The 25,612-nt window shown below is 40.0% G+C and overlaps 1 protein-coding gene across 4 annotated transcripts in view; it reads right to left on the bottom strand.

Annotated features, from left to right (window-relative positions):
• Positions 1-25,612, bottom strand: part of PTPDC1 (protein tyrosine phosphatase domain containing 1) — a gene marked incomplete at its 5' end in the record, with an annotated part of 88,516 nt that overhangs the window by 4,907 nt on the left and 57,997 nt on the right. For 2 of the 4 annotated variants that reach the window (XM_081236995.1, XM_081236997.1), the window contains 6 exons: positions 2,366-2,551; positions 5,500-6,758; positions 8,476-8,613; positions 9,549-9,667; positions 9,901-9,981; positions 12,333-12,504. In XM_081236995.1, coding sequence (XP_081093121.1) covers positions 2,366-2,551; positions 5,500-6,758; positions 8,476-8,613; positions 9,549-9,667; positions 9,901-9,981; positions 12,333-12,504 — 1,955 coding nt within the window. Of the gene's footprint in view, positions 1-2,365; positions 2,552-5,499; positions 6,759-8,475; positions 8,614-9,548; positions 9,668-9,900; positions 9,982-12,332; positions 12,505-12,985; positions 13,287-25,612 lie in introns of those variants that run through there. The other 2 variants (XM_081236998.1, XM_081236996.1) reach the window with 2 other exon arrangements.

Genomic DNA, 25,612 nt, shown 5'->3' with positions numbered 1-25,612 from the left:
AGCTTTCAGTAGATAATATCAAAGCTGGTTAGTTATTACACAAAGTAGAGTTGAATCTGAAGATAAGTGCAATTTAAAATCAAATGCCCTCCATGCAGTGAACTGAGGACGATCCATTCTTGTTGTTTCTAGACATAATCGTTTGAGTATGGCTAGTAGATGCTGACACGTCACTGCAATGTGTGGACTAGATGGCTCAGTACCTTCATCATGTCTTGCCAGTTGCAGACAATACTGAGTGGGGAGGGGGAGAAGAAGAAAGACAGCCACAGCCCTCCAGGAGCATGCCATAACATAAGGGGGAAGGTCCCTGAAGAATGTGTCCCCAACTTGACTCCTGAGGGTTGCTTACTTTGGAGAAACAAAGGAGAAACTCCATCACTGGAGCAATTCGCGTTCAATTCACGTTGCCCCCTGAGAGCCACTAATTTCACTTCTGGAAATCTACTCTAAGGACATGATCTGAAATGCATAAAAACCTGCAAGCACAAATTATCACTACAGTGATGCCTATAAAAGTAAAAAACTCTTAATAATGTAAATGCCCTGCACGTGAGGGTTGGAGTGAATGATGAGGAAACAGCACAATGTGACAGAAAGTATATGACCTTTGTGCCGGAGTTTGTATCCTGCTCTGACACATGCTGCACATTGTGGGCAGACTACTTCACATTCCCTTTTATGAAAAGTGGGGCCTCTACCTCTCTGAGTTATGGAGATGAACAAAGGTGAAAATAGAAATTATGACCTAGCAAGGGCCTGGCCCATTGCCACCCAATGAAAGTTAACTGTCTTCCTTACCCGCCCTCCTGTTTCATCTCTAAAATTTAAGTGCTCAGAAAATAGCCTAAGAAAGGGACTGCAGATACAGGAAAAACCTTATCTTTAAAGACGTGCATCACACAACTGTGAGCAAGTGCCTGTGTGTATCTCTGTGTGTCTATATGAAGTAGTAATAGTAGTAGTAGAAGATTTGGAAGCAATGAGGTGTTTACACCACAGCGTAGTAGGTTACTCAAGGCTGATTATAACATTGTTTCCTAAACAAAACAAAGCCTATTTATAAATGAAAATTTAATATCTCTTCAGGGTTAAAAATATTAAATTGTATAAAAGAATCTACAATGGGGGCTTCCCTGGTGGTGCAGTGGTTGAGAGTCCGCCTGCCGATGCAAGGGACACGGGTTCGTGCCCCGGTCCGGGAAGATCCTACATGCCGCGGAGCGGCTGGGCCCGTGAGCCATGGCTGCTGAGCCTGCGCGTCCGGAGCCTGTGCTCCGCAACGGGAGAGGCCACAACAGTGAGAGGCCCACGTACAGCAAAAAAAAAAAAAAAAAGAATCTACAATGAAAAGTCTCTTTTGTTTCCTACATTCACTGTCTCCTACTACTATTCTCTAAAGCAGGGGTCCCCAACCCCTGGGGCCACGGACTGGTAACAGTCCATGGCCTGTTAGGAACCAGGCCGCACAGCAGGAGGTGAGCAGTGGGCGAGTGAGCGAAGCTTCCTCTATATTTACAGCTGCTCACCATCACTCACATTACTGCCTGAGCTCTCCCTCCTGTCAGCATTTTGGTGAGTTGTATAATTATTTCATTATATATTACAATATAAAAATAATAGAAATAAAGTGCACAATACATGTACTGTGCTTGAACTATCCTGAAACCATCCTCCCCCCAACCCACTCCATGGAAAAACTTCCTTCCACGAAACCTCTCCCTGGTGCCAAAAAGGTTGGGGACTGCTGTTCTAAAGGCAACCACCATTATCAGTTTCTTATTTTTCCTTCTATATTTTATACATACACAAATTATATACATAAATGTATATATGTGACACACACCCTTTTTAAAGAAATACAAATGAATGCATATTCCAACCTACCTCAGTTATTCACATTATATGCTCACAGTAAATAAGTAGAAACAAATACTTGAAAATGAAAAAATGGTTAGTTATAACATATCCCCATGTTAGAGCATTACCTACCCATTAAAGTTAACATTAATGAAAAACTTAAACATGGAAAAATACCTACGTTATAATTTTGAGCAAAAATGACGTATAAAGTTGTATGTGAAATAATTTTTACCAAGTTAACATATGCATCAGTAAGACTGAAAGAAAAAACTTGAAAATGTTTAAAGTAGTTCTCCTGGGGTTATGGGTATTTTCCCTTTTTATTTTTGTATCTTCTAAATGTTTACTGGGGATGCATTTCTTCTCTTACCTTGGAAAAATTTAAATTAGACCCTGATAAGGGATTCTGTGTGAATTCTTTTTTTTATAATGGGTCTTTTTCAGTCTGTAAAACTTGTATTGAGGGCCTTGGTTAACTTCAACTGTTCAACAGCTACTTTACCTTCTCTAATAAAAACAGTGCTTCTGCAGCATCCGCAGATCTGTCAACCAACATGTCCACGTCCTCTTTGGTTATCACAGGCTCCTTCAGCTGCTCCACCCAAGACCACATCAAACTGCACAGGATGAAAGGATCCCTTTCGCCACATATTCTTTCCCAAGCTCCATCTCGGGAATTTAGTTCTTTCTAAAAAGGAAGGAAGAAAGAAAGAGAAAAAGAAAGGACAGAGGAGAGGAGAGGACAGACAGGAAAGGAGGGAGAGGAAGAGAAAGAGAGAGACAAAGTGAGGGAGAGAGGAGGAGAGGGAGGCAGGCACGGTTTGACATCTGATGACCCTTAGGCTGTCCAGGAGAGTAAACTCTTAGGCTCTGGGGTACGAAATGGGACCCCTCCCAGTGACCCCACTTCCAGGCAGCACCTTGGGCTAAGACATGCAATTTCTCTAAGCCTCAGTTTCCCTTTGTAACGTTCATCTCCACCCCACAGGTAGACTGACTAACTGAGAGCGCTGTTGAAGCTCTTGGTACAAAGAAAGGCTTAGCTAACCTGAGTTCTCCACTTTGTTTAGAGACCACAGAAACAGTTCAAGAAGAGGGAACCTTCCTTTTCAGGCTCCTTGGAACAAAACAAATATTTACTGCAAGGAAGTAGAATGGTAGATGAAAAAGTGTAAATGAAAAAGTGTAAAGTATAAAAGTGCCAAAAAGTTAGTAAATGTGGTATACGTATTTCCTTCAAATTTTTTTAGAATCCTATGTAGAATTTAACAAACAAGCCCTGTATTCTGAAATTTGATAGGGTAAAACAACTAGGAAGTCTTGCCAATACTCCAAATGTCTGGAGATAATTTAAGATTTTAAAACTTTACCTCACAGAGATCAGGGGAGAAGTGAGATAAGAATTTTAATTTCTGACAGGGTTCAGATTTGTTTTTAATAAATAAAATACGTGTTTGCAATAGTAATAAGCAGACTAACTGCCACCATTCATTCATTCACCCATCCAATATTCATAGAATACTTATAGTATGACAAGAACGATGATACAAGACTTATCTCTGATTCTTACAGCAACCCAGCAAGGAGGTCCCCTTTACAGATAAATGTACTGGGGGGCTCAGGAAAGATGAAGTAACTTGCCCAGGAGCCCAAAGTGTGAGAGCGCATTCCCAACCCAGATCTGCTCTATCCCAGTCTGTGATGTTTTTCTCATGCTACCAGGGTCCTCCAGCACTGGGTTTCTCTTTATTATGTCATAAATAAGCCAAAACTTTTAGTTGTGGATAGTCCTTCATATCCCATAGATCATGTACATAGCAGAGTAGCTTTTACTCCATTTTTATGTTGGGCAGAAACAACATGACTCAAAGACCCTCTTAGTAGAACAACCATTACATCATTGTTGTTTTCTGAAATCTTCCAGCAGGGTTAGGAAAAACATCAGGGATGATGGAAAGTATTAAACACATGAACTGTATCCTGGCCCTGCTGCCTTTGGACCACATCTCCTCAAGCACATCACTTGACCTCTGTGAGCCTTAGTTTCCTGACCTGTGATACTTAGTTCATAAGGACTGAAAGATTAACAAAGAATCTGTAAAAAATAGCATCTGTTTCACAGGATTTCTGTGAAAATCACACGAAATAATAGATGTGAAAGGGCCTAATAAGGGCACAGGCAGCATTATGCTATTCTAATCATGTTCATTTTACTTTTTCCAGAATTCAACTGATTTGTTTTATTACTGAAAGTCCCACAATAAAATCTAGAAAGGAAAAAAAAGGCAAACCTATCCAAATGATAGGGTAGTATCTACCTCTAGGAAATGCTTTCGTTTATACTATGTGTTCAAACAGTCTGGCCCATGTGGGGCTGACCCACGAGGGGGTAGTGAGCTTTCAAGCCTGAACCCAGAGGTCCTGCTACTAGCTTCTGTGGCTCACAGCGACACAGAGGAGACCTGCCCACTGAGTGGAAGGCTTGTTCAGTTTGGAGTAGGAAATAAAGAGAATACTTCATGTTGGCAGAAAGCAATCCATTTAACTATTCATTAAGCAAAACACTACAATTCTGATGGAGAAATCGTGTGTGGAAGCGCTCTCCTCCTGTCACACAGTTGCAAGTGAGGGCGAAGCTCCACGCCTACTCTTCCCACCTCTGCATCTGGAAGGTCTGGCCTCCTGAAAAGTGTACACACCTTGTTTGATTAATGGTAGGATATGGAAAAGTAGCTAAACAAATAATTCATGGTAGGTTATGGGCTAACAAGCCAAACTTTCACTGAGCCAGGCCTCCCCAGGTCAGCCCCACATTTGGGCAGTTTACCTGTTTCTGATAACTAGGTTTATAAGGCCTGCCTCTTCTCTAGACCAGCTGCTTATTTTGGGCAGAGAGCAAGGCTAATTTAAGACTGTCTTCCTAGTGAAACTACAACACAAAAAGGCGTTAAAATTTAAAATTTCACATTCTAATTTAAGTAAAGGCTAAGAAATAGACCCCAAGAACCCAATCTCAGATAAAACCGGTGGCACAAAGGTACGCTGTGGCCACTCCCATTTGCCTTCCGGAATCCAACACCTATTGGGGTGGATTGGGAAGTCTGCAGGAGGGAATGCCGAGCAGACAGCATCCATCCCTCGTCCTTCTGGCTTTACCTGATACTTGGGTTAATGAGCTTTGGAAAAGAATTGTCTCTATGTCATTTATATCTCTGTCACTGGTTCTCAAAGAGTGGTTCCCTGCTAGGTCTCAGGTTAGAGATACTTCGGGTCAGTTCCTACAGCTGTCTGCTGTGGTCTGTTCATCTGTCCATCAGTCCTGCAAGCCCAGTGAGAAAGAGGGAAACTATCGACATCAATCAATATCATTGCCTTGCTCAGTCAAGCACCCTGCTGAGTGCTAAGCACTAAGTGCTTTCTTTCACAGAGACTGAAATGAACCTACAAAACAGCCCTGTGTCTGTTGTTTCTATGACAGCAAGCTGGTATTACAGCTGAGTAACTTGAAGTTCAAAAGTTATGTATTATACAAACATGTCTTCAAATTCCTGTAACAAATGAATTTGGGAAAATGTATTGTTTTTGCTCTGACACAAATATTTCCCACTCATATATAATTAAATGAAATACAAGTACCTGCCACATTTCTACCTTCTTTTTCACTTCCTCCTTTTCTGCAATCTCATTTAAATTTGCCAGGGCTTTGGCTGCCAGTATTCTCCTTGCTTCAACACTCAAGTCAGAATGTAAAGCCGTGTATGGAGCAACTTCAGACAGGTATTTGCTATCCCGGGTTTCAGGTCCAACCAAGAACTGTGCTTTGGGACTGGACGCACAGTCCACGGGGCGGTGGCAAGTCTCACTGTCCTCCGCAACGGAGCTTGGGCCACAACCACCACGAGTTTCACACTCACAGTGGGACACTTGCTGGTGAGAACAGTTTAGTTCCTTAGGGATATTTGCAAAATTTGGTGTAACTGGTTCCCCAGGATTGTATGAACCTGAAATACCGGAAGAGAAGGTTCTACTTCGCTGTACCTCCTTTGGAATGTTCGTCCTATGGAAAATTGATGACCTGTCATCTTTGAGTCCTTCCAGGCCTCCAAATTTAGCGTGATTCCAGAAAGAAAATGTATCGTGGACCAGCGTTTCCTTATTTAAATCTAGCTGTGGAGACTGTGGGGAGTAACAATGGCTTATGTGCTTCTGCTGCCTGGGGTTATGGCAAAGCAAGGCCTGGGCAGGCACTGTCCACGGAGTCCTCCCTTGCTCCAGAAGTGACTCGGCTCTCTTTAAGTCCGAGTCACTGTAGCTGAGCTGCCTTTTCAGACGAGTCAGGGGCTGAAGGCACTCAACATTCCGCCTCTTCCAAAGAGGGTCAAACTCTTGCTCACTGGAAAGAATCACATCCTGACTCTCAAAATCTGCCACCACTGCACTGGGGGTGAAAGAGTCCGATGCATCACTGTCATGTCTCAGTAACTCTTTATCCAGCTGCACTGTGACCATCTCAGAAACAGTCTTTTCAATTTCAGCAGAGAGGCCAGGTACTTCTGCCACTTCTTCCGTTACTACTGGCCTGTTCTCAGCTAAGTCCAGCAACAATTTGCACACGAGATGGATAATTTTGGGTACGTGTTTCAGAACTCGTGCCTCATAGCCATGAAGCAGATGCCGCTGACGAATGAGATACTGTGCTAAGGTGACAGCATGTGCCTTGGGGTCACAGCAAGAAAATATATTGCGAAGAGGAATCAGAAACTGAGTAAATTCCCTTACGCATAGTAGCTGTCCTCGGGTTTGTATGGAATTAGGTCGCTTTGCCCGAACAAATATAATTGCTTGGTCAGCAGTCATTCTCGTTGCAAAAACTAAGTAACATGCTATTAAAACACCTGAACAGAGAAGAAGAGAATATTGATATGAGAAAAGCTTATATTTTTATTTATACTCTTGGGTGATTTAAAATTTGAATATGTGTTAGGAAACCATATAAATACAGAAACATTTTAAGGACAATGATAACTTTTTGTACAGGTGTTCATCTATTTACTAAGTCTATATGGCAACCCTCCCCTTGACTGAGAACACTCGTTCACCTCTGCACTCCAGGGCAAGCACCAAGAACTGTCCCAGTGAAGCTGAGTAGGTGTGGAGTGAGGCGGGATGACTGAGTGTGGAGGGTGATGACTGAATAAAGTGATGACCTGGCCCAGTTACTGTCATTAATGCCCAGCTCCAACACGGAAGAAAGTCAATCCTGCTTTCCACTCTGAACAGCTCTTAAAAATGTCTATCCAATCAGTCTGTACACTCTGCTTGGAACTTCCCACCCCTGCCATCTTTGACATCAACTGGTGGCACATTCCAGACTGGCATTTTTCCTACTTGGGTATTTTTATCTTTGGCAATTATTCACATTCACAATCTATTTTTTTCTCCTGATGATTCTTATTTAAGACTAAACTAATGCCTAAACTAATTTGTATTTTCCTCTAGACCATAACTATTTTTCTATAAGCACTTAATATTAAGGAAAATAGCCTTAACAGTATAAACATTATGTATTCTTGTTAATTAATACTAAATTAAAATGAATAATAAAAAGGCAATAATCAATTAACTCAAATATAATAGTTAATTAACATCAAGTAAAAGGCAAATCAAAAGACATCTGTGTAAATCACCAAGTCTGTGAATCTCGTTACACATGAAAATCAGAACCTCTGAAAAATGCATGCTTCCCTAGTACACGACAAGGTCCAACCTATCTTTCTCACTAGGACATGGCAGTTCTTTAGGGTAAGTATGAAATATCTGCAGAGCTATCATGTGGAATCCCTAGAACAGTGAGATTTTGGCTCAACCATGAGAGCTGACAGTCTGGGACAGAACTGAGTCTCTACCCTAAAGATGCTCCCCAGAAGGTAGAAGACCCAGTGGTAGGTATATGAGTACACTGTGGACAGAGTCCAGCTCAGGTGTCTGGCTAGATTACATGACAGTCAAGATTCCAACCCTTTTTGTGCCCCAATATCAGTATTGCACTGATATTCTGCAACATTTTTAAGTAAAATCATTGATTTTTATATAGAATTCTAGGTACAGGTAAGACTCTCCTTTATAAACAAAATCCTTACAGCCATGGATTTTAAATCATGGCCCTGCCACTTACTTGATGTAGCAAATTAACCTCCTTCAAAACTTACATTGTTGCTAAAGACTTAAAAAGATAGTAGGTGAAACGATGCTTGCTATTTTCATTATTATTTTGGTTAAGGGAAATTACATTTTAAAAAGACACTGCATACTAAGAACAAAATGTTGATTTTTTTCCATTAAAGAAGAAAATCAGAAAGATCATTTAGCTAGCTATGGAAATCCACCTATTTATTACTCAATATGATGAGGTTTTAGCACTAAATCATTCAAAATTACCCTCATGAATATATGGTCACTGAAGCTATCTAAGATATTTCAAGTATCTTTTACTGACTTGCTCCATTTGACTCCAAAACTTTGATAGGAATCTGAAAACTATCCTCTAGAATTAGGAAATATTCCTTATATGCTTAAACATATAGGACAATAAAACCACCTCCTAGCATTTACCTGTTCGACCAAGCCCTGCGTGACAATGGATAGCTACTTTTCCTTCTTGTAAGGCAAATGTCATCACCTTCACCATATCTAAGATGGTGGTAAGGGATGCTACACCATAATCCTTCCATCCAAAATTGTAGAAGTAAACTGGACAATGAGAAAGAGAAGAAGAAAATCAACATACAGGAAAAATACTTGTAAAGACATTTGAAAAAAGTGAGTGAATTCATGAACAGCATAAAGCTGTAAGGCACGCAGATCTCACTGGATGAGCAGACCTAAAATAATAGGCTTTTTACATTTCCAGTACATTTACTGTTAACATTTCTTAAAAAGCACATTCTGTATTACTTAACACATTTCCTGCTGAAACTGAGTCAGAAAGAATTAAGGAAAAGCAGGATTGCAAATTAAAGTCAATGATCTATGCCAAAATTACTCAACCATGGAGGGAAAGCATGCAACCTTGTTTAGCATGGAAACATGTCTAACTGACTGATAAATGGCATAAGGTAGTACATACAGATTTTCTAACTAGTGGGATAAAAAAGCTAACATAAACTTCTTCAAAACAAGTTGTAGATTGTCACATACAGAATCCCTGCATCCTACCCAGGGGCAGAGCTATGCAGTAGGTAAAAGCATGAATGAGTCCTGGGTTCCAATCCTGCTGCCATGTTTAAGCTGTGTGATCTTGGGCAAGTCAGAACTTCCTCAGCCTGTGTGACCTCATGTGTGAAGCAGAACAACTATATATTATGTGACTGCTTTAAGGATTAAATGAGATGACAGGTCTGGATACTGTTTATGTTAATTATACAGGCATTATTTCTACAAGGTCTCCTCGCAAGTTCCCTCTCACAGGAAAAAAGAAATCTTATACTTTCAACAGCAATACCACAGAAGAATGATAGCATTATTTAAAGTCAAAGTTAGCTTATCTTCACTTTTTAGAAGCCCTACTACATTACTATGCAGTAACTGTTTATTTCCATCACCTTTTTAACCTAAGAGCTGAATAGACAAAAAGTCTCTGAGTTCTGTCCTTGATAACTCATGGAGAGGAGGATGGAAGGACTTACTGCCAGCCTCCATGAAAGCTTCAGGAAGGTACGTGAAGCCACTTTCTTGTTCCAGAGGGCTCCCACAGCTGGCATGCTCACCAGGACGCTGCAGGTTGATGATACTTTTTATGCCATGGCTTAAAGGAAAAAGAAAAAAAATTAGTCATATTGGGAGGTAGTGTTAAAAAATTAACCATTTTTGGCATTAATAAACATTATTAACTACTTTCAAAACCTTAATTGTCTTATTTGAAATAAGTTCTTCACACTCCTGTTGGTAAAATGAAAGCACCTTTCCATGTGAAGTCAAAAGCAATAGAAGAGAAAACACAAGCTGGCTTATTAAAGTGTGTAAACACGCAACGTTTACCTTCGGAACTGCTCGATGATGCAGTATTTCTGGAGGAGCTCAGTGGACGGGCGTGCCATGGCCAGGATATTATCAGTGACCCTACAGATGGGAGGAGGGACTGGTGATATGCACAAAACTGAGAAAGCAAGATTTCAGCCCTTACTTTTTCTATGATTTCAACAATGCTATAAGGTAAGAATCTCCTTATACAAATCCGGCTTCAATTCTGTATTATGATTAGGGCTCTAAGAAACCCTAGCTTCTTAAATCCCTGGAAAAAATTCCAGAACATAAAGTATTTATGGACTCCAGCAAAGTACTTTCAAGGATTTTCATGAGATTCTAGTGGACATGACAGAATGATGGAGAAACCTCAGCTGGCAGCAAAGGACATCCTGGATTAGTTATCCAAAGGTTACTGACTAAATGAGGAGGGCCAGCTGGGAGGCATTTTTAGTTACATAGCTATCTGTACCTCAGTTACCTAATGTATTGAGTGGGGATAATGCCTGCCTCACAAGGTTGGTGTGAGAATTCAATATGATGTGAGTGTAAAGACTTTAGCACAAATCCTAGCATGTGGTTATGAATAAATGCCGAGTTATTGTAATTTTGCAAAAATTATGGCTTTGGAGACAGTCGGACCTGGATTCAAATGATGGCTTTTCTACTTTCTAGCTGTGTAGCAAATTACTTAGTCTCTCTGGACTTCACCAATAAAATGACATTAATGATGCCTACTTAAAGAGGGTTTTTTTTTTTGTTGTTGTTGTTGTTGTTTTTGCGGTACGCGGGCCTCTCACTGTTGTGGCCTTTCCCATTGCGGAGCACAGGCTCCGGATGCGCAGGCTCAGCGGCCATGGCTCACGGGCACAGCCGCTCCGCAGCACGTGGGATCCTCCCGGACTGGGGCACGAACCCGTGTCCCCTGCATCGGCAGGTGGACTCTCAACCACTGTGCCACCAGGGAAGCCCTAAAGAGTTTTATGAAGATACTGATTTGAGAGTGTTCAGCACCGTGCCTGGCTTTTAACCAAATGGATGTTTACTGAGTGTACAAATGGATAGAGACCCAGTAAACAGCTATCACTCTCACTAGGGCTCTGGCTTCACTCTGTTCTGATTGCATTTCTCACCAGTGGCCTGGTGAAAGATACATAAGGTAGACTATTGCAAGTTGTGGGTCACAAGAACCTGAGAGGAGTAACAGAGACATTAGATGAGCAGGTCAGGATTCAGAAAGATACTATCCCTCATGCCTGGGACAATGTCTAAAACTTAACAGGGACCCCCAAAGGTTTGGGACCCCCCAAATTTAATAGCACTTACTGTAGGACTGAGAGAGATGTAACATGAAAGCAGCAGAGGCGAAAAAAGTTCAGATAGTTTAGTCAACAATAAACCAAAAATATGAATGTGACCTTAAGCTGCATTATTAGAAATTTACTTGTCTGACCACACCTCAGGAATAGTGTTTGCTTTTTCACAACATTCTTCAAGAAAGATACTGATAAACTAGAACATGATCTGTGGAGAACAACAGTGACAGTGGACCCCAGACTATAGTACTACACATGTACCCAGCAAATCCAATATGAAAAAGTACAGTGTTGCAAGTTAGTAAGCTGGTTGACAAATATCTAATTTGTAAATGAATTCTTGCTCTATAAAATGATTCACAAGCAGAGTTCTTTGAATAGTGAATTCCTCTTAGTGCATTCCAAATGTGATTTGGTTTTGAATATCAGAATTTTTTAGAGATATCACTACATCAAAAAAGGTATACTCGACAGTTTACTATTAATAATAAAAGCAGTATGATTCAATAATGAATGAATTACATTTACATACCATAAACAAAGTAAGCATCTTATATCGTCTACTGAACTGACAACTCGTACCACCTTCTACTGAGCAGACTGGAAGTGTAAGTATTTGTATGAAAATTATAGTTTTATACAGAATACAGGAACAAAATAAAAACAAGGCTAAAGCTTACCTGTATGAAACTGAAAAACTACCTATGTACCACATAATTTCTCAAATTTATAGTTGAACATTTTAATTATTTTTAGCAATTTCTCAAATTTATAGTTGAACATTTTAATTATTTTTAGCAATTTCTGAAATTTAAGAGCTATCTAGTTATCATTTCTTTAAGATACTTTACATACAGCATTCTATTCAATTAAAAAAAAACCTATAGGGTTGGTTTCATTATTTCCATTTTACAGATCAGGAAACTGTGGTTCCGACTGCCTGTGTGAGTAGACCAAGATCACACAGCTTGTCAAGTGGCAAAGCCAGGGATGGAGGTGAGGTCCTCTGACCTCAGAACCCCCCATTCCTTCTTCTACAGCCCACTGCCTCCTGGCCATCTCCTACACATCCATTCCCTTTTCCCACTTAGCAGTAGGTGGGAGCTACCAAAGACAGACAGAATCACTTACCAGGACGAGTAGACCCCCTTAATAGCTTGCTCCTGTTCACTCCAGCGGGCTGCATTTTCATACTTGCAAGCTTTGCCACCACATGCCATGGAACAGGCCATATGTCCAGGAATGACATGCCGTAAACGCTCTCCAACTTTTGTATACTTTGGTGTTGGACGTCCTGAATTTCCTAGAACATTCAAAGGGACGATTCAAAATCCTACTCTCTGAACAGAATAGTAACATGGCAAACAGCTTCCATTTTCCCTGAGGATTGTAGATGACAAGCTGGTGCTAAATCCCCTTCACTTTGTCAGGAATAAAACTGTTTCCCTTTCGTGTAAGTACACTATCCTTTACTACAGAAAAGGCTTTTGCACACAATAATCTCCACATGTCATATTGGTAATGAAAAGGAAGAAACTGTAAAAGCAGATCTTCTACAAGGGAATGAGTTTTGTGCAAAAACTACATTTTTAATGAAAAAACATTCAATCATTTTTATCTCCTATTACATGCCTACTGAATCTCTTAGCATAACAGACAATAAAAAGTATAATGCAGAATTGATTGTCAAAATTTTGCAAAGTATCAACACAGCATAACCTCTTCACAGTTCTTATACTTAAACTCAAAGCTGTGGCAATCTTTAAGAAGAAAAGGAGCTTTACTTTTTCTCTTGGGGCAAGCTGGGTTTCTCTCAGCACAGCTGACGGAGGACATGGCCACCATCACCTGGAGAGAGGATGAGGAGAGCATCTTGGCAGTGGAGCTGCGCCGCCCCTGCTGCAGTCGCAGGATGGGGTCGGAGGCAGAGTGTCGTCGGCCCTGGAAAAAGGAGCTGAGGAATGGTACAGCAGAAAGCCTCCGGGGTGGATCCTGCATGGCGCTGGGCTTCCAGGAGGGAAGAGCTGGAGGCGAGATGTCAGCGCCAGCCTGCTCCATGATGAAGTTACACTGAGACATGAGCATCACTCTGCGTGATCTAACCGTCATTCAGGATAGGCTGACTTGTTTCCATAGTGACAAACAAAGAAACTACTGATTCCCACTCAGATCTGTACAAGCAAAATCCCACATGAATGGATTGTTTTGAACAGATTGTTCAAATATAAGGAAGAATAACATGTATTTTAAATAGATTATACCTAAAATGTGACTTTTCTATTGTTTCTCAAACACGTTTAAAAGATCTGACTGCTCAAAGAATTACATCTAAAATACTGTAATGAATTTAGAAAAATGTCTTTCTGATGTAAACACACACATATTAAAATATTTAAATTTTGTTATTCCTTTCATATCTATTCTTTGAACATTTTGAAAAATATTCTCTTTCTACTGCTCTCTGGAACAGGGCAGATAAAAAGTTAATTGTAACAAAGTGAGAGAGTGGCATGGACATATATACACTACCAGATGTAAAACAGACAGCTAGTGGGACACAGCACAGGGAGATCAGCTCGGTGCTTTGTGACCACCTAGAGGGGTGGGATAAGGAGGGTGGGAGGGAGACGCAAGAGGGAGGGGATATGGGGTATATGTATATGTACAGCTGATTCACTTTGTTAAACAGCAGAAAATAACACAACGTTGTAAAGCAATTATACTCCAATAAAGATGTTAAAAAAAGTTAATTGTAATAAAGTGGGATATACTAGATACCCCTAACACTTAAAACACTGTTTAATTTTTCAAAATAAAGAGAAAACCCTATTTTTTTATAGAACTATTAAAGAAATGCTTGGATAGAACAAATAAAGACATCTGTAGGGCTGATATATTAACCAAAAGACATTTATATTCATATTCTTATTTTCAGAATGTGAAAACCCAATTCTTGGTTATTGGATAGTAATAGTAGTCATAACTATAGCCCTCAACAACTCAAAGACACGATTCTGTGCCTTTTGTTGCTGACTACGGGGAAAAGAAAAGCTTCAGTAATGTCTTGGCAGAGGCATAGGAAGAAAATTTACTAAGTTTCACATTTTTTAAAGGAACTGGATGAGGGGGAGGTTGCAACTTGAGGATCAAGGATATAAAGAACACAGAAACTATAACAACCACCAACTGTCTGCCTCCTCTCTTGTTAATGTCAAGCTGCACACCCTAACCCCACCCCCGTGTCTCTCTCCCTCTGTCTCTCCAAATGGTATTTCAGCCATGTGCAGGTGGAAACAGTCTACTGTCATAGATAGGGTTCTTCTTTGTTTTGTTCTGTTTTATTTTAACAATTAATAATGCTTTAAAGCATGCTCCTTTTAAAACACAACCCCCATCTCCCCAACTGGATGTGCTTTGTCAAATAAGACAGAGTAGCTCAATTTGGTGCCCAAATTCCTACGAGTATAGCACCCTGCCCCTGTTATTTTGCATACAGCAATGGAAAAGAATTCCTTTTAACATACCTAATCCAGAAGGCACAGCTTCCTCATAGTTTTACAGGAAAGGAAAGAGTAGAGGATGCGGTGTGGAAGGCAAGTTGGAACCTGATGGCAAGAGACCCTAAATGCTCAAACTTAGGGGTCTGAGTCTGCTATCTGGGGAACAGGGAGTCTGACTCAAGTTTCTTAGTGTTAACATTCCCTGCAAAGATAGGGCCAGGAGCCAAGGACTGGGGGCCTGCTGGGACTGTGATTGTGTGAACGGAGCTAAGCATGGAAACAAGACAGTACGCAGGCAGACACTGCACTGGGTGCTGAGACTTCAAGCCTGAGTGACCAGCAGAAAGATACTGAAGCAGGTAAATATGGACGTCCATAAGAAGAAGGTGCGAGAGAAAATCCGGCAGGCAAGTTCCATCTGAGATGAAAGGCATGTGAGGCAGCAACTAGGAGGTCTCAACCAGTGAGTATGAAATGCGTGATCTGTGCAGCTCTAAGGACATCCACAGAGGACAGTCCAAATGACTGTTCTCAACAGTTCTGAAAATGAGAATGAATTTGATGAGGATAGGAATTGTCTGGACCAAGCTAAGGAACAGAAGCTTTATGTATTAAAATACAATGTCTTACAGATGTGTGAAACAAGAAGTGTGAGTATATGTAACTAAACTGACCCACAAAATGAATAACTACTTTCAAAAAGAATACAAAAAGGGCTTCCCTGGTGGCGCAGTGGTTGAGAGTCCGCCTGCCGATGCAGGGGACACGGGTTCGTGCCCCTATCCCGGAAGATCCCACATGCCGCGGAGCGGCTGGGCCCGCGAGCCATGGCCGCGGAGCCTGTGTGTCCGGAGCCTGTGCTCCGCAACGGGAGAGGCCACAGCAGTGAGAGGCCCGCGTACAGCAAAAAAAAAAAAAAGAATACAAAAAGAGACCAATTTGGTACAGGTTCTAATATCTTTTATTCCATGAATTAGAAGATAATCCCTATAAAGTCATGGCATGATTGTTTTTTGGCAACATTCTGTGAACAAAAATGTGGTTATGTGGAGATGTGGATTTCTGAGGTCAAGGAGCTTGGCACAATAGCCTAAAAATCAATTTTTAAAAATTTAAATTGGGATGAATTATAGATTTCTAGCGATGAATTGTTCAGACTTTTAGAAATAACATTTTAATATTTATTTAAATTACCAATAGGGAAAAAAGTGAAGCCTTATCTTTAGATAGAAGGAGGAACAAGACTATTTTAATTTCTATTTCATGTATTATATAAGATGGAAGTATTTTAGAGTAAGAGTAATTATATGAAGGGCCATATTTTCAACAGAAACTAAAAGGTAAAGAACTGAGTTATTTGCAGTGAGGTGGATGGACCTAGAGTCTGTCATACAAAGTGAAGTAAGTCAGAAAGAGAAAAACAAGCAGCAAATGCTAACACATATATATGGAATCTAAAAAAAAAAAAAAGTTAGATGAACCTAGGGCCAGGACATGAGTAAAGATGCAGACATAGAGAATGGACTTGAGGACACGGGGAGGGGGAAGGGTAAGCCGGGACAAAGTGAAAGAGTGCATGGACTTATAAATACTACCAAATGTAAAATAGATAGCTAGTGGGAAGCAGCCGCATAGCATGGGGAGATCAGCTCGGTGCTTTGTGACCACCTAGAGTGGTGTGGGATAGGCAGGGTGGGAGGAAGACGCAAGAGGGAGGAGATATGGGGATATATGTATACGTATAGCGGATTCACTTTGTTATAAAGCAGAAACTAACACAACATCGTAAAGCAATTATACTCCAATAAAGATGTTAAAAAAAGAAAAAGGTAAAGAAATTTTTCTTCTGGCAACCACAGAGAAAGTCTGTAGAACCTCGTTATTATAAGCTACATTCACCTCTCTGCTCTCCTCCCCTCCTTCCTCCATAGTTACAACTTGAGGCCACAAGAAACAACACTACTGTTGTTTCTCCACTTACATGTTAACAGGATCTATATTTTCCTTCTCTGACAAAGTGTTTTTCTAAATACATGAGAAAAAAATATCAGTTTTCTATATTCCATGAATATAAAATCATAGGGGACCCTGCCTCATTACTATTTTTACCCTTTTTCTTCCAAATATGCTGTCTCTAAAAAAAAAAAAAAAAAAAAATCAGGCTCCAAGAAAAAGTAGGAAAACAATACAAAAGATAATCCCCATGACCAATCCTATACTCCCCCCTAAGATGCTGTAATCATCAATGCATAAAAGACCCCTCTCAAAGCATAAAGAATATGGGTGCTGCACTCTAAACACAACAATACCTTTGTGGCCAATGGCCTGTTTGTAGGTAGGCAATCAGACCTTCCCAAATTCAGAATATTTAAGGAACCAAATGAGATACTGGTCACTGCAAACGTGAAATTAAGCACAGTAAACAACAAAGAAACCTACCTACAGTTACTTATGAGACCTTGGTCTTTTCCTCTTTAGTTTCTATATGTGGGTGGTTAAAACACTAAAGAGTCTAAAGAGATGTGGAGCCTCAAGAACTGGTAATTCCCTTTTATACTCAAGAAAGGACTAGTAACTTCCTATTTAAACAAACTCATGCAACAATAGGCCCAAGAATGCAGTGGGAGATGGAGGTTCATCTGGGGTCAGTCCTAAGTCAATACAGGAGTCATTTCCAGGAACTGGAAATGGACTAGAATGCTGACTTTACAGCTTCTTGTTTTCCACTTTTTGTGACAGGAGGCTCACTTCTCACAAGGCAACTAACTATTCAACTGTTTGACAGCTCAAGATGTTTTCTAATGTTGAGTCAAAATCCATTTCTCTGTAAACATTGGTCCTGGTCCTTCCCTCTAAAAATTAAAAACAAAGCACCTCTTTGACTTGAAAGGTTTTCAAATATCTGAAGACAGAACTTCTCTAAGTCTTCCCCTATTCGGGTCAAATCTTCTTAATTTTTCAAACATTCCTAGTATATGTCATTGTTTCCAGATCCTTCACTATAATTCCCCTTCTTCAGAGAGCCCTCCCTGTCCCCTTCACAGCTAAGCTTCTAAAAAAAGTTGACTTCATTTGCCATTTGCATTTGTCACCTTCTCGTCCTCAATCTATTGAACTCTGGTGTCTGTCTCCAGCATCCACTCAAATTCGATCTTGCTAAGGTCTCTGATGCCTTTTTATAGTTTTTGTCTTATTTTGACTGCTTAGCACATTTAACACAGTTGAACAATTTAGTTTTTTTCTTTTTTATTAACAACTTTATTGGAGTATAATTGTTTTACGATGGTGTGTTAGCTTCTGCTTTATAACAAAGTGAATCAGTTATACATAAACATATATCCCCATACCTCTTCCCTCTTGCGTCTCCCTCCCTCACACACTCACTATCCAACACCCCTCTAGGTGGTCATAAAGTACCGAGCTGATCACCCTGTGCTATGTGGCTGCTTTCAACTAGCTATCTATTTTACATTTGGTAATGTATATATGTCCATGTTACTCTCTCACTTTGTCCCAGCTTACCCTTCCCTCTCCCCATATCTGCAAGTACTTTCTCTAGTACTTCTGCGTCCTTATTCCAGTCTTGCCCCTACGTTCTTCATGACCATTTTTTTTTTTTTAGATTCCATATATATGTGCTAGCATAAGGTATTTGTTTTTCTCTTTCTGACTTCACTCTGTACGACACACTCTAGGTCCATCCACCTCACTATAAATAACTCAATTTCGTTTCTTTTTATGGCTGAGTAATATTCCATTGTATATATGAGACACATCTTCTTTATCCATTCATCTGTTGATGGAGACTTAGATTGCTTCCATGCCCTGGCTATTGTAAATAGAGCTGCAATGAACATTGTGGTACATGTAAATTTTTGAATTATGGTTTTCGCAGGGTATATGCCCAGTAGTGGGATTGCTGGCTCATATGGTAGTTCTATTTGAAGTTTTCTGAGAAACCTCCATACTGTTCTCCATAGTGGTTGTATCAATTTACATTCCCACCAACAGTGCAAGAGGGTTTGCTTTTCTCCAACCCTCTTCAGCATTTATTGTTTGTAGATTCTTTGATGATGGCCATTGTGACTGGTGTGAGATGACATCTCACTGTAGTTTTGATTTGCATTTCACTAATGATTAATGACGTTGAGCATTCTTTCATGTGTTTGTTGGCAATCTGTATATCTTCTTTGGAGAAATGTCTACTTAGGTCTTCTGCCCATTTTTGGATTGGGTTGTTTTTTTGATATTGAGCTGCATGAGCTGCTTGTAAATTTTGGAGATTAATCCTTTGTCAGTTGCTTCATTTGCAAATATCTTCTCCCATTCTGAGGGTTGTCTTTTGGTCTTGTTTATGGTTTCCTTTGCTGTGCAAAAGCTTTGAAGTTTCATTAGGTCCCATTCCTTTATTTTTGTTTTTATTTCCATTTCTCTAGGAGATGGATCAAAAGGGATCCTGCTGTGATTTACGACATGGAGTGTTCTGCCTATGTTTTCCCCTAAGAGTTTAATAGTGTCTGGCCTTACATTTAGGTCTTTAATCCATTTTGAGCTTATTTTTGTGTATGCTATTAGGGAGTGTTCTAATTTCATTCTTTTACATGTAGCTGTCCAGTTTTCCCAGCACCACTTACTGAAGAGGCTGTCTTTTCTCCACTGTATATTCTTGCCTCCTGTATCAAAGAAAAGGTGACCATATGTGCATGGGTTTATCTCTGGGCTTTCTCTTCTGCTCCATTCATCTATATTTCTGTTTTTGTGCCAGTACCATACTGTCTTGATTACTGTAACTTTATAGTAAAGTCAGGGAGCCTGATTCCTCCAGCTCCGTTTTTCGTTCTCAACATTGTTTTGGCTATTCAGGGTCTTTTGTGTTTCCATACAAATTGTGAAATTTTTTGTTCTAGTTCTGTGAAAAATGCCAGTGGTAGTTTGATAGGGATTGCATTGAATCTGTAGATTGCTTTGGGTAGTAGAGTCATTTTCACAATGTTGATTCTTTCAATCCAAGAACATGGTATATCTCTCCATCTATTTGTATCATCTTTAATTTCTTTCATCAGTGTTTTATAATTTTCTGCATACCGGTCTTTAGTCTCGTTAGGTAGGTTTATTCCTAGATATTTTATTCTTTTTGTTGCAATGGTAAATGGGAGTGTTTTCTTAATTTCACTTTCAGATTTTTCATCAGTAGTGTATAGGAATGCCATATATTTCTGTGCATTAATTTTTTATCCTGCTAGTTTACCAAATTCATTGATTAGCTCTAGTAGTTTTCTGCTAGCATCTTTAGGATTCGCTATGTGTAGTATCATGTCATCTGCAAACAGTGACAACTTTACTTCTTCTTTTCCAATTTGGATTCCTTTTATTTCTTTTTCTTCTCTTATTGCTGTGGCTAAAACTTCCAAAACTATGTTGAATAATAGTGGTGAGAGTGGGCAACCTTGTCTTGTTCCTGATCTTAGTCGAAATGGTTTCACTTTTTCACCATTGAGGATAATGTTGGCTGTGGGTCTGTCATATATGGCCTTTATTATGTTGAGGTAAGTTCCCTCCATGCCTACTTTATGGAGGGTTTTTATCATAAATGGGTATTGAATTTTGTCGAAAGCTTTCTCCGCATCTACTGAGATGATCATATGGTTTTTCTGCTTCAATTTGTTAATATGGTGTATCACATTGATTGATTTGCTTATATTGAAGAATCCTTGCATTCCTGGGATAAACCCCACTTGATCATGGTGGATGATCCTTTTAATGTGCTGTTGGATTCTGTTTGCTAGTATTTTGTTGAGGATTTTTGCATCTATGTTCATCAGTGATATTGGCCTGTAGTTTTCTTTCTTTGTGACATCTTTGTCTGGTTTTGGTATCAAGGTGATGGTGGCCTCATAGAATGAGTTTGGCAGTGTTCCTCCCTCTGCTATATTTTGGAAGCGTTTGTGAAGGATAGGTGTTAGCTCTTCTCTAAATGTTTGACAGAATTTGCCTGTGAAGCCATATGGTCCTGGGCTTTTGTTTGTTGGAAGATTTTTAATCACAGTTTCAATTTCAGTGCTTGTGATTGGTCTGTTCATATTTTCTATTTCTTCCTGGTTCAGTCTCAGAAGGTTGTGCTTTTATAAGAATTTGTCCATTTCTTCCAGGTTGTCCATTTTATTGGCATAGAGTTGTTTGTAGTAATCTCTCATGATCCTTTGTATTTCTGCAGTGTCAGTTGTTATTTCTCCTTTTTCATTTCTAATTCTTTTGACTTGAGTCTTCTCTCTTGTTTTCCTGATGAGTCTGGCTAATGGTTCATCAATTTTGTTTATCTTCTCAAAGAACCAGCTTTTAGTTTTATTGATCTTTGCTATCGTTTCCTTCATTTCTTTTTCATTTACTTCTGATCTGATCTTTATGATTTCTTTCCTTCTGCTAACTTTGGGGATTTTTGTTCTTTTTCTAATTGCTTTAGGTGTAATGTTAGGTTATTTGAGATGTTTCTTCTTTCTTAAGGTAGGATTGTATTGCTATAAATTTCCCTCTTAGAACTGCTTTTGCTGCATCCCATAGGTTTTGGTTCGTCGTGTTTTCATTGTGATTTGCTTCTGGGTATTTTTTGATTTCCTCCTTGAGTTCTTCAGTGATCCCTTGGTTATTAAGTAGTGTATTGTTTAGCCTCCATGTGTTCGTATTTCTTACAGATTTTTTCCTGTAATTGATATCTAGTCTCATAGCGTTGTGGTCAGAAAAGATACTTGATATGATTTCAATTTTCTAAAATTTACCAAGGCTTGATTTGTGACCCAAGCTATGATCTATCCTGGAGAATGTTCCATAAGCACTTAAGAAACTGTATTCTGTTGTTTTTGGATGGAATGTCCTATAAATATCAATTAAGTCCATCTTGTTTAATGTATCATTTAAAGCTTGTGTTTCCTCATTTATATTTTCATTTTGGATGATCTGTCCACTGGTGAAAGTGGGGTGTTAAAGCCCCATACTATGATTGTTTCTGTCGATTTCCCCTTTTATGGCTGTTAGTATTTGCCTTATGTATTGAGGTGCTCCTATGTTGGGTGCATAAACATTTACTATTGTTATATCTTCCTTCTTGGATTGATCCCTTGATCATTATGTAGATTCCTTCTTTGTGTCTTGTAATAGTCTTTGTTCTAAAGTGTATTTTGTCTAATATGAGAATTGCTACTCCAGCTCTCTTTTGATTTCCATTTGCATGGAATATCTTTTTCCATCCCCTCCCTTTCAATCTGTGTGTGTCCCTAGGTCTGAAGTGGGTCTCTTATAGACAGCACATATACGGGTTTTGTTGTTGTATGCATTCAGCCAGTCTATGTCTTTTAGTTAGAGCATTTAATCCATTTACATTTTAGGTGATTATCAATATGTATGTTTCTATTACCATTTTCATAATTGTTTTGGGTTTGTTATTGTAGGTCGTTTCCTTCTCTTGTGTTTCCTACCTAGAGAAGTTCCTTTAGCATTTGTTGTAAAGCTGGTTTGGTGGTGCTGAATTCTCTTAGCTTTTGCTTGTCTGTAAAGGTTTTAATTTCTCCATCAAATCTGAGTGAGATCCTTGCTTGGTAGAGTAATCTTGGCTGTAGGCTTTTCTCCTTCATCTCTTTAAATATGTCCTGCCACTCCCTTATGGCTTGCAGAGTTTCTGCTGAAAGATCAGCTGTTAACCTCATTGGGATGCCCTTGTACGTTATTTGTTGTTTTCCCCTTGCTGCTTTTAATATTTGTTCTTTGCATTTAATTTTGGATAGTTTGATTAATATGTGTCTTGGAGTGTTTGTCCTTGTATTTATTCTGTATGAGACTCTCTGTGCTTCCTGGACTTGATTAACTATTTCCCTTCCCACATTAGGGAATTTTTCAACTATAACCTTTTCAAACATTTTCTCACTCCCTTTCTTTTTCTCTTCTTCTTCTGGTACCCCTATAATTCGCATGTTGGTGCATTTAATGTTGTCCCAGAGGTCTCTGAGACTGTCCTCAGTTCTTTTCATTCTTTGTTCTTTATTCTGCTCTGCAGTAGTTATTTCCACTGTTTTATCTTCCAGGTCAGTTGTCGTTCTTCTGCCTCAGTTATTCTATTGATTCCTTCTAGAGAATTTCTAATTTCATTTATTGTGTTGTTCATCATTGTTTGTTTGCTCTTTAGTTCTTCTAGGTCCTTGTTAAACGTTTCTTGTATTTTCTCCATTCTACTTCCAAGATTTTGGATATCTTTACTATCATTATTCTGAATTCTTTTTCAGGTAGACTGCCTATTTCCTCTTCATTTGTTCGGTCTGGTGGGTTTTACCTTGCTTATTTATCTGTTGTGTGTTTCTGTGTCTTCTCATTTTGCTTAACTTACTGTGTTTGGGGTTTCCATTTCACAGGCTGCAAGTTTGTAGTTCCCATTGTTTTTGGTGTCTGTCCCCATTGGCTAAGGTTGGTTCAGTGGGTTGTGTAGGCTTCTTGGTGGAAGGGACTAGTGCCTATGTTCTGGTGGATGAGGGTGGATATTTTCTTTCTGGTGGGCAGGTCCATGCCTGGTGGTGTTTTGGGGTGTCTGTGGCCTTATTATGATTTTAGGCAGCCTCTGTGCTAATGTGTGGGGTTGTGTTCCTGTCTTGCTAGTTGTTTGGCATAGAGTGTTCAGCACTGGAGCGTCCTGGTCATTGAGTGGAGCTGGGTCTTGGAGTTGAGTTGGAGATCTCTGGGAGATTTTCGCCGTTTGATATTACGTGGAGCTGGGAGGTCTCCTGTGGAGCAATGTCCTGAACATGGCTCTCCCACCTCTGAGGCACAGCCCTGACACCTGGCTGGAGCACCAAGAACCTGTCATCCACATGGCTCAGAATAAGAGGGAAAGAAAGAACGAAAGAAAGAATGAAAGAAAGAAAGAAAGAAAGAAAGAAAGAAAGAAAGAAAGAAAGAAAGAAAGAAGATAAAATAAAATAAAAAAGTTATTAAAATAAAAAAGAAATTAAAAAAAACTTAATAATAAAAAAATAAAGAAGAGAGCAACCAAACCAAAAAACAATCCACCAATGATAACAAGCACTAAAAACTATACAAAAAAAAAAAAGACAGACAGAACCCTACAACAAATGGTAAAAGCAAAGCTATACAGACAAAATCACACACAGAAGCATACACATACACACTCACAAAAAGAGATAAAGGGGGAAAAAGAAATATATATATATATATATGTGTGTGTGTATATATATATATATATATATATATATATATATATATATATATATATATATATATATATATATATATATATATATATATATTGTTGTTCCCAAAGTCCACCTCCTCAATTTGGGATGATGTGTTGTCTATTCAGGTATTCCACAGATGCAGGGTACATCAAGTTGATCGTGGAGATTTAATCCGCTGCTCCTGAGGCTGCTGGGAGAGATTTCCCTTTCTCTTCTTTGTTCACAGAGCTCCTGGGGTTCAGCTTTGGATTGGCCCTGCCTCTGCGTGTAGGTTGCCTGAGGGCATCTGTTCTTCACCGAGGCAGGATGGGGTTAAAGGAGCAGCTGATTCGGAGGCTCTGACTCAGTCAGGTTGCGGGGAGGGAGGCGTACGGAGTTCAGGGCGAGCCTGCGGCAGCAGAGGTCAACATGACGTTGCACCAGCGTGAGGCGCGCCGTGTGTTCTCCCGGGGAAGTTGTCCCTGGATCACGGGACCCTGGCAGTGGTGGGCTGCACAGGCTCCCGGGAGGGCAGGTGTGGCTAGTAACCTGTGCTTGCACACAGGCTTCTTGGTGGCTGCAGCAGCAGCCTTAGCGTCTCATGCCCATCTCTGGGGTCCGTGCTGATAGTCGTGGCTTGCGCCCGTCTCTGGAGCTCCTTTAAATGGTGCTCTTAATCCTCTCTCCTCACACACCAGGAGGCAAAGAGGGAAGAAAAAGTCTCTTGCCTCTTCAGTAGCTCCAGACTTTTTCCTGGACTCCCTCATGGCTAGCTGTCGTGCACTACCCCCTTCAGGCTGTGTTCACGAAGCCAACTCCAGTCCTCTCCCTGGGATCTGACCTCCGAAGAACGAGCCTCAGCTCCCAGCCCCCACCTGTCCCGGCGGGTGAGCAGGCAAGCCTCTCGGGCTGGTGAGTACTGGCCGGCACAGATCCTCTGTGTGGGAATCTTGCGCTTTGCCCTTCCGCACCCCTGTTGCTGCGCTCTCCTCCATGGCTCCGATGCTTCCCCCCTCCACCACCCACAGTCTTCGCCCATGGAGGGGCTTCCTAGTATGTGGAAATCTTTCCTCCTTCACAGTTCCCTCCCACTGGTGTAGGTCCCGTCCCTATTCTTTTGTCTCTTTTTTTTCTTTTGCCCCAGCCAGGTACATGGGGAGTTTCTTGCCTTTTGGGAGGTCTGAGGTCTTTTGCCAGCGTTCAGTAGGTGTTTTGTAGGGGTTGTTCCATGTGTAGATGTATTTCTGATGTATTTGTGGGGGGAAGGTGATCTCCATGTCTTACTCTTCCGCCACCTTTAAGCTCCCTCTGTCAACAATTTAGTTTTAATTTTTAAAAAATTTTGGATAGGATTTTATTTTTTGGAGCAATATCAAACTTACAGAAAAGTTATATATATAAGACCAAGACTATTGTTTCTTGAACCATTTGAGAATAAGCTGCAGACATACTGCCCCATTACTCTAAATAAATTAGTATATATTTCCCATAAACAAAGACATTCTCTAAAATTCCCCCAAATCAGAAAATTGATTGATACATTATTAGTTGCCCACTATTCCTCAGACCTCACTCAAGCTTCACTGATTATCTCAATGTTCCTTATGGTAAAATCATACTACACAATGTTCAGAATCACACACTGTATTTTAGTTATCCCCTCATTTATTTCACTTTAGAACAAGTTCCTCAGTCTTTC

Source organism: Mesoplodon bidens (assembly GCF_964165515.1).
Source record: "Mesoplodon bidens genome assembly, chromosome: 6".
NCBI classification, from domain to species: Eukaryota; Metazoa; Chordata; class Mammalia; order Artiodactyla; family Ziphiidae; genus Mesoplodon; species Mesoplodon bidens.
Note: the sequence above shows the minus strand (reverse complement) of the source record. Positions and strands in the feature narration are given on the sequence as shown.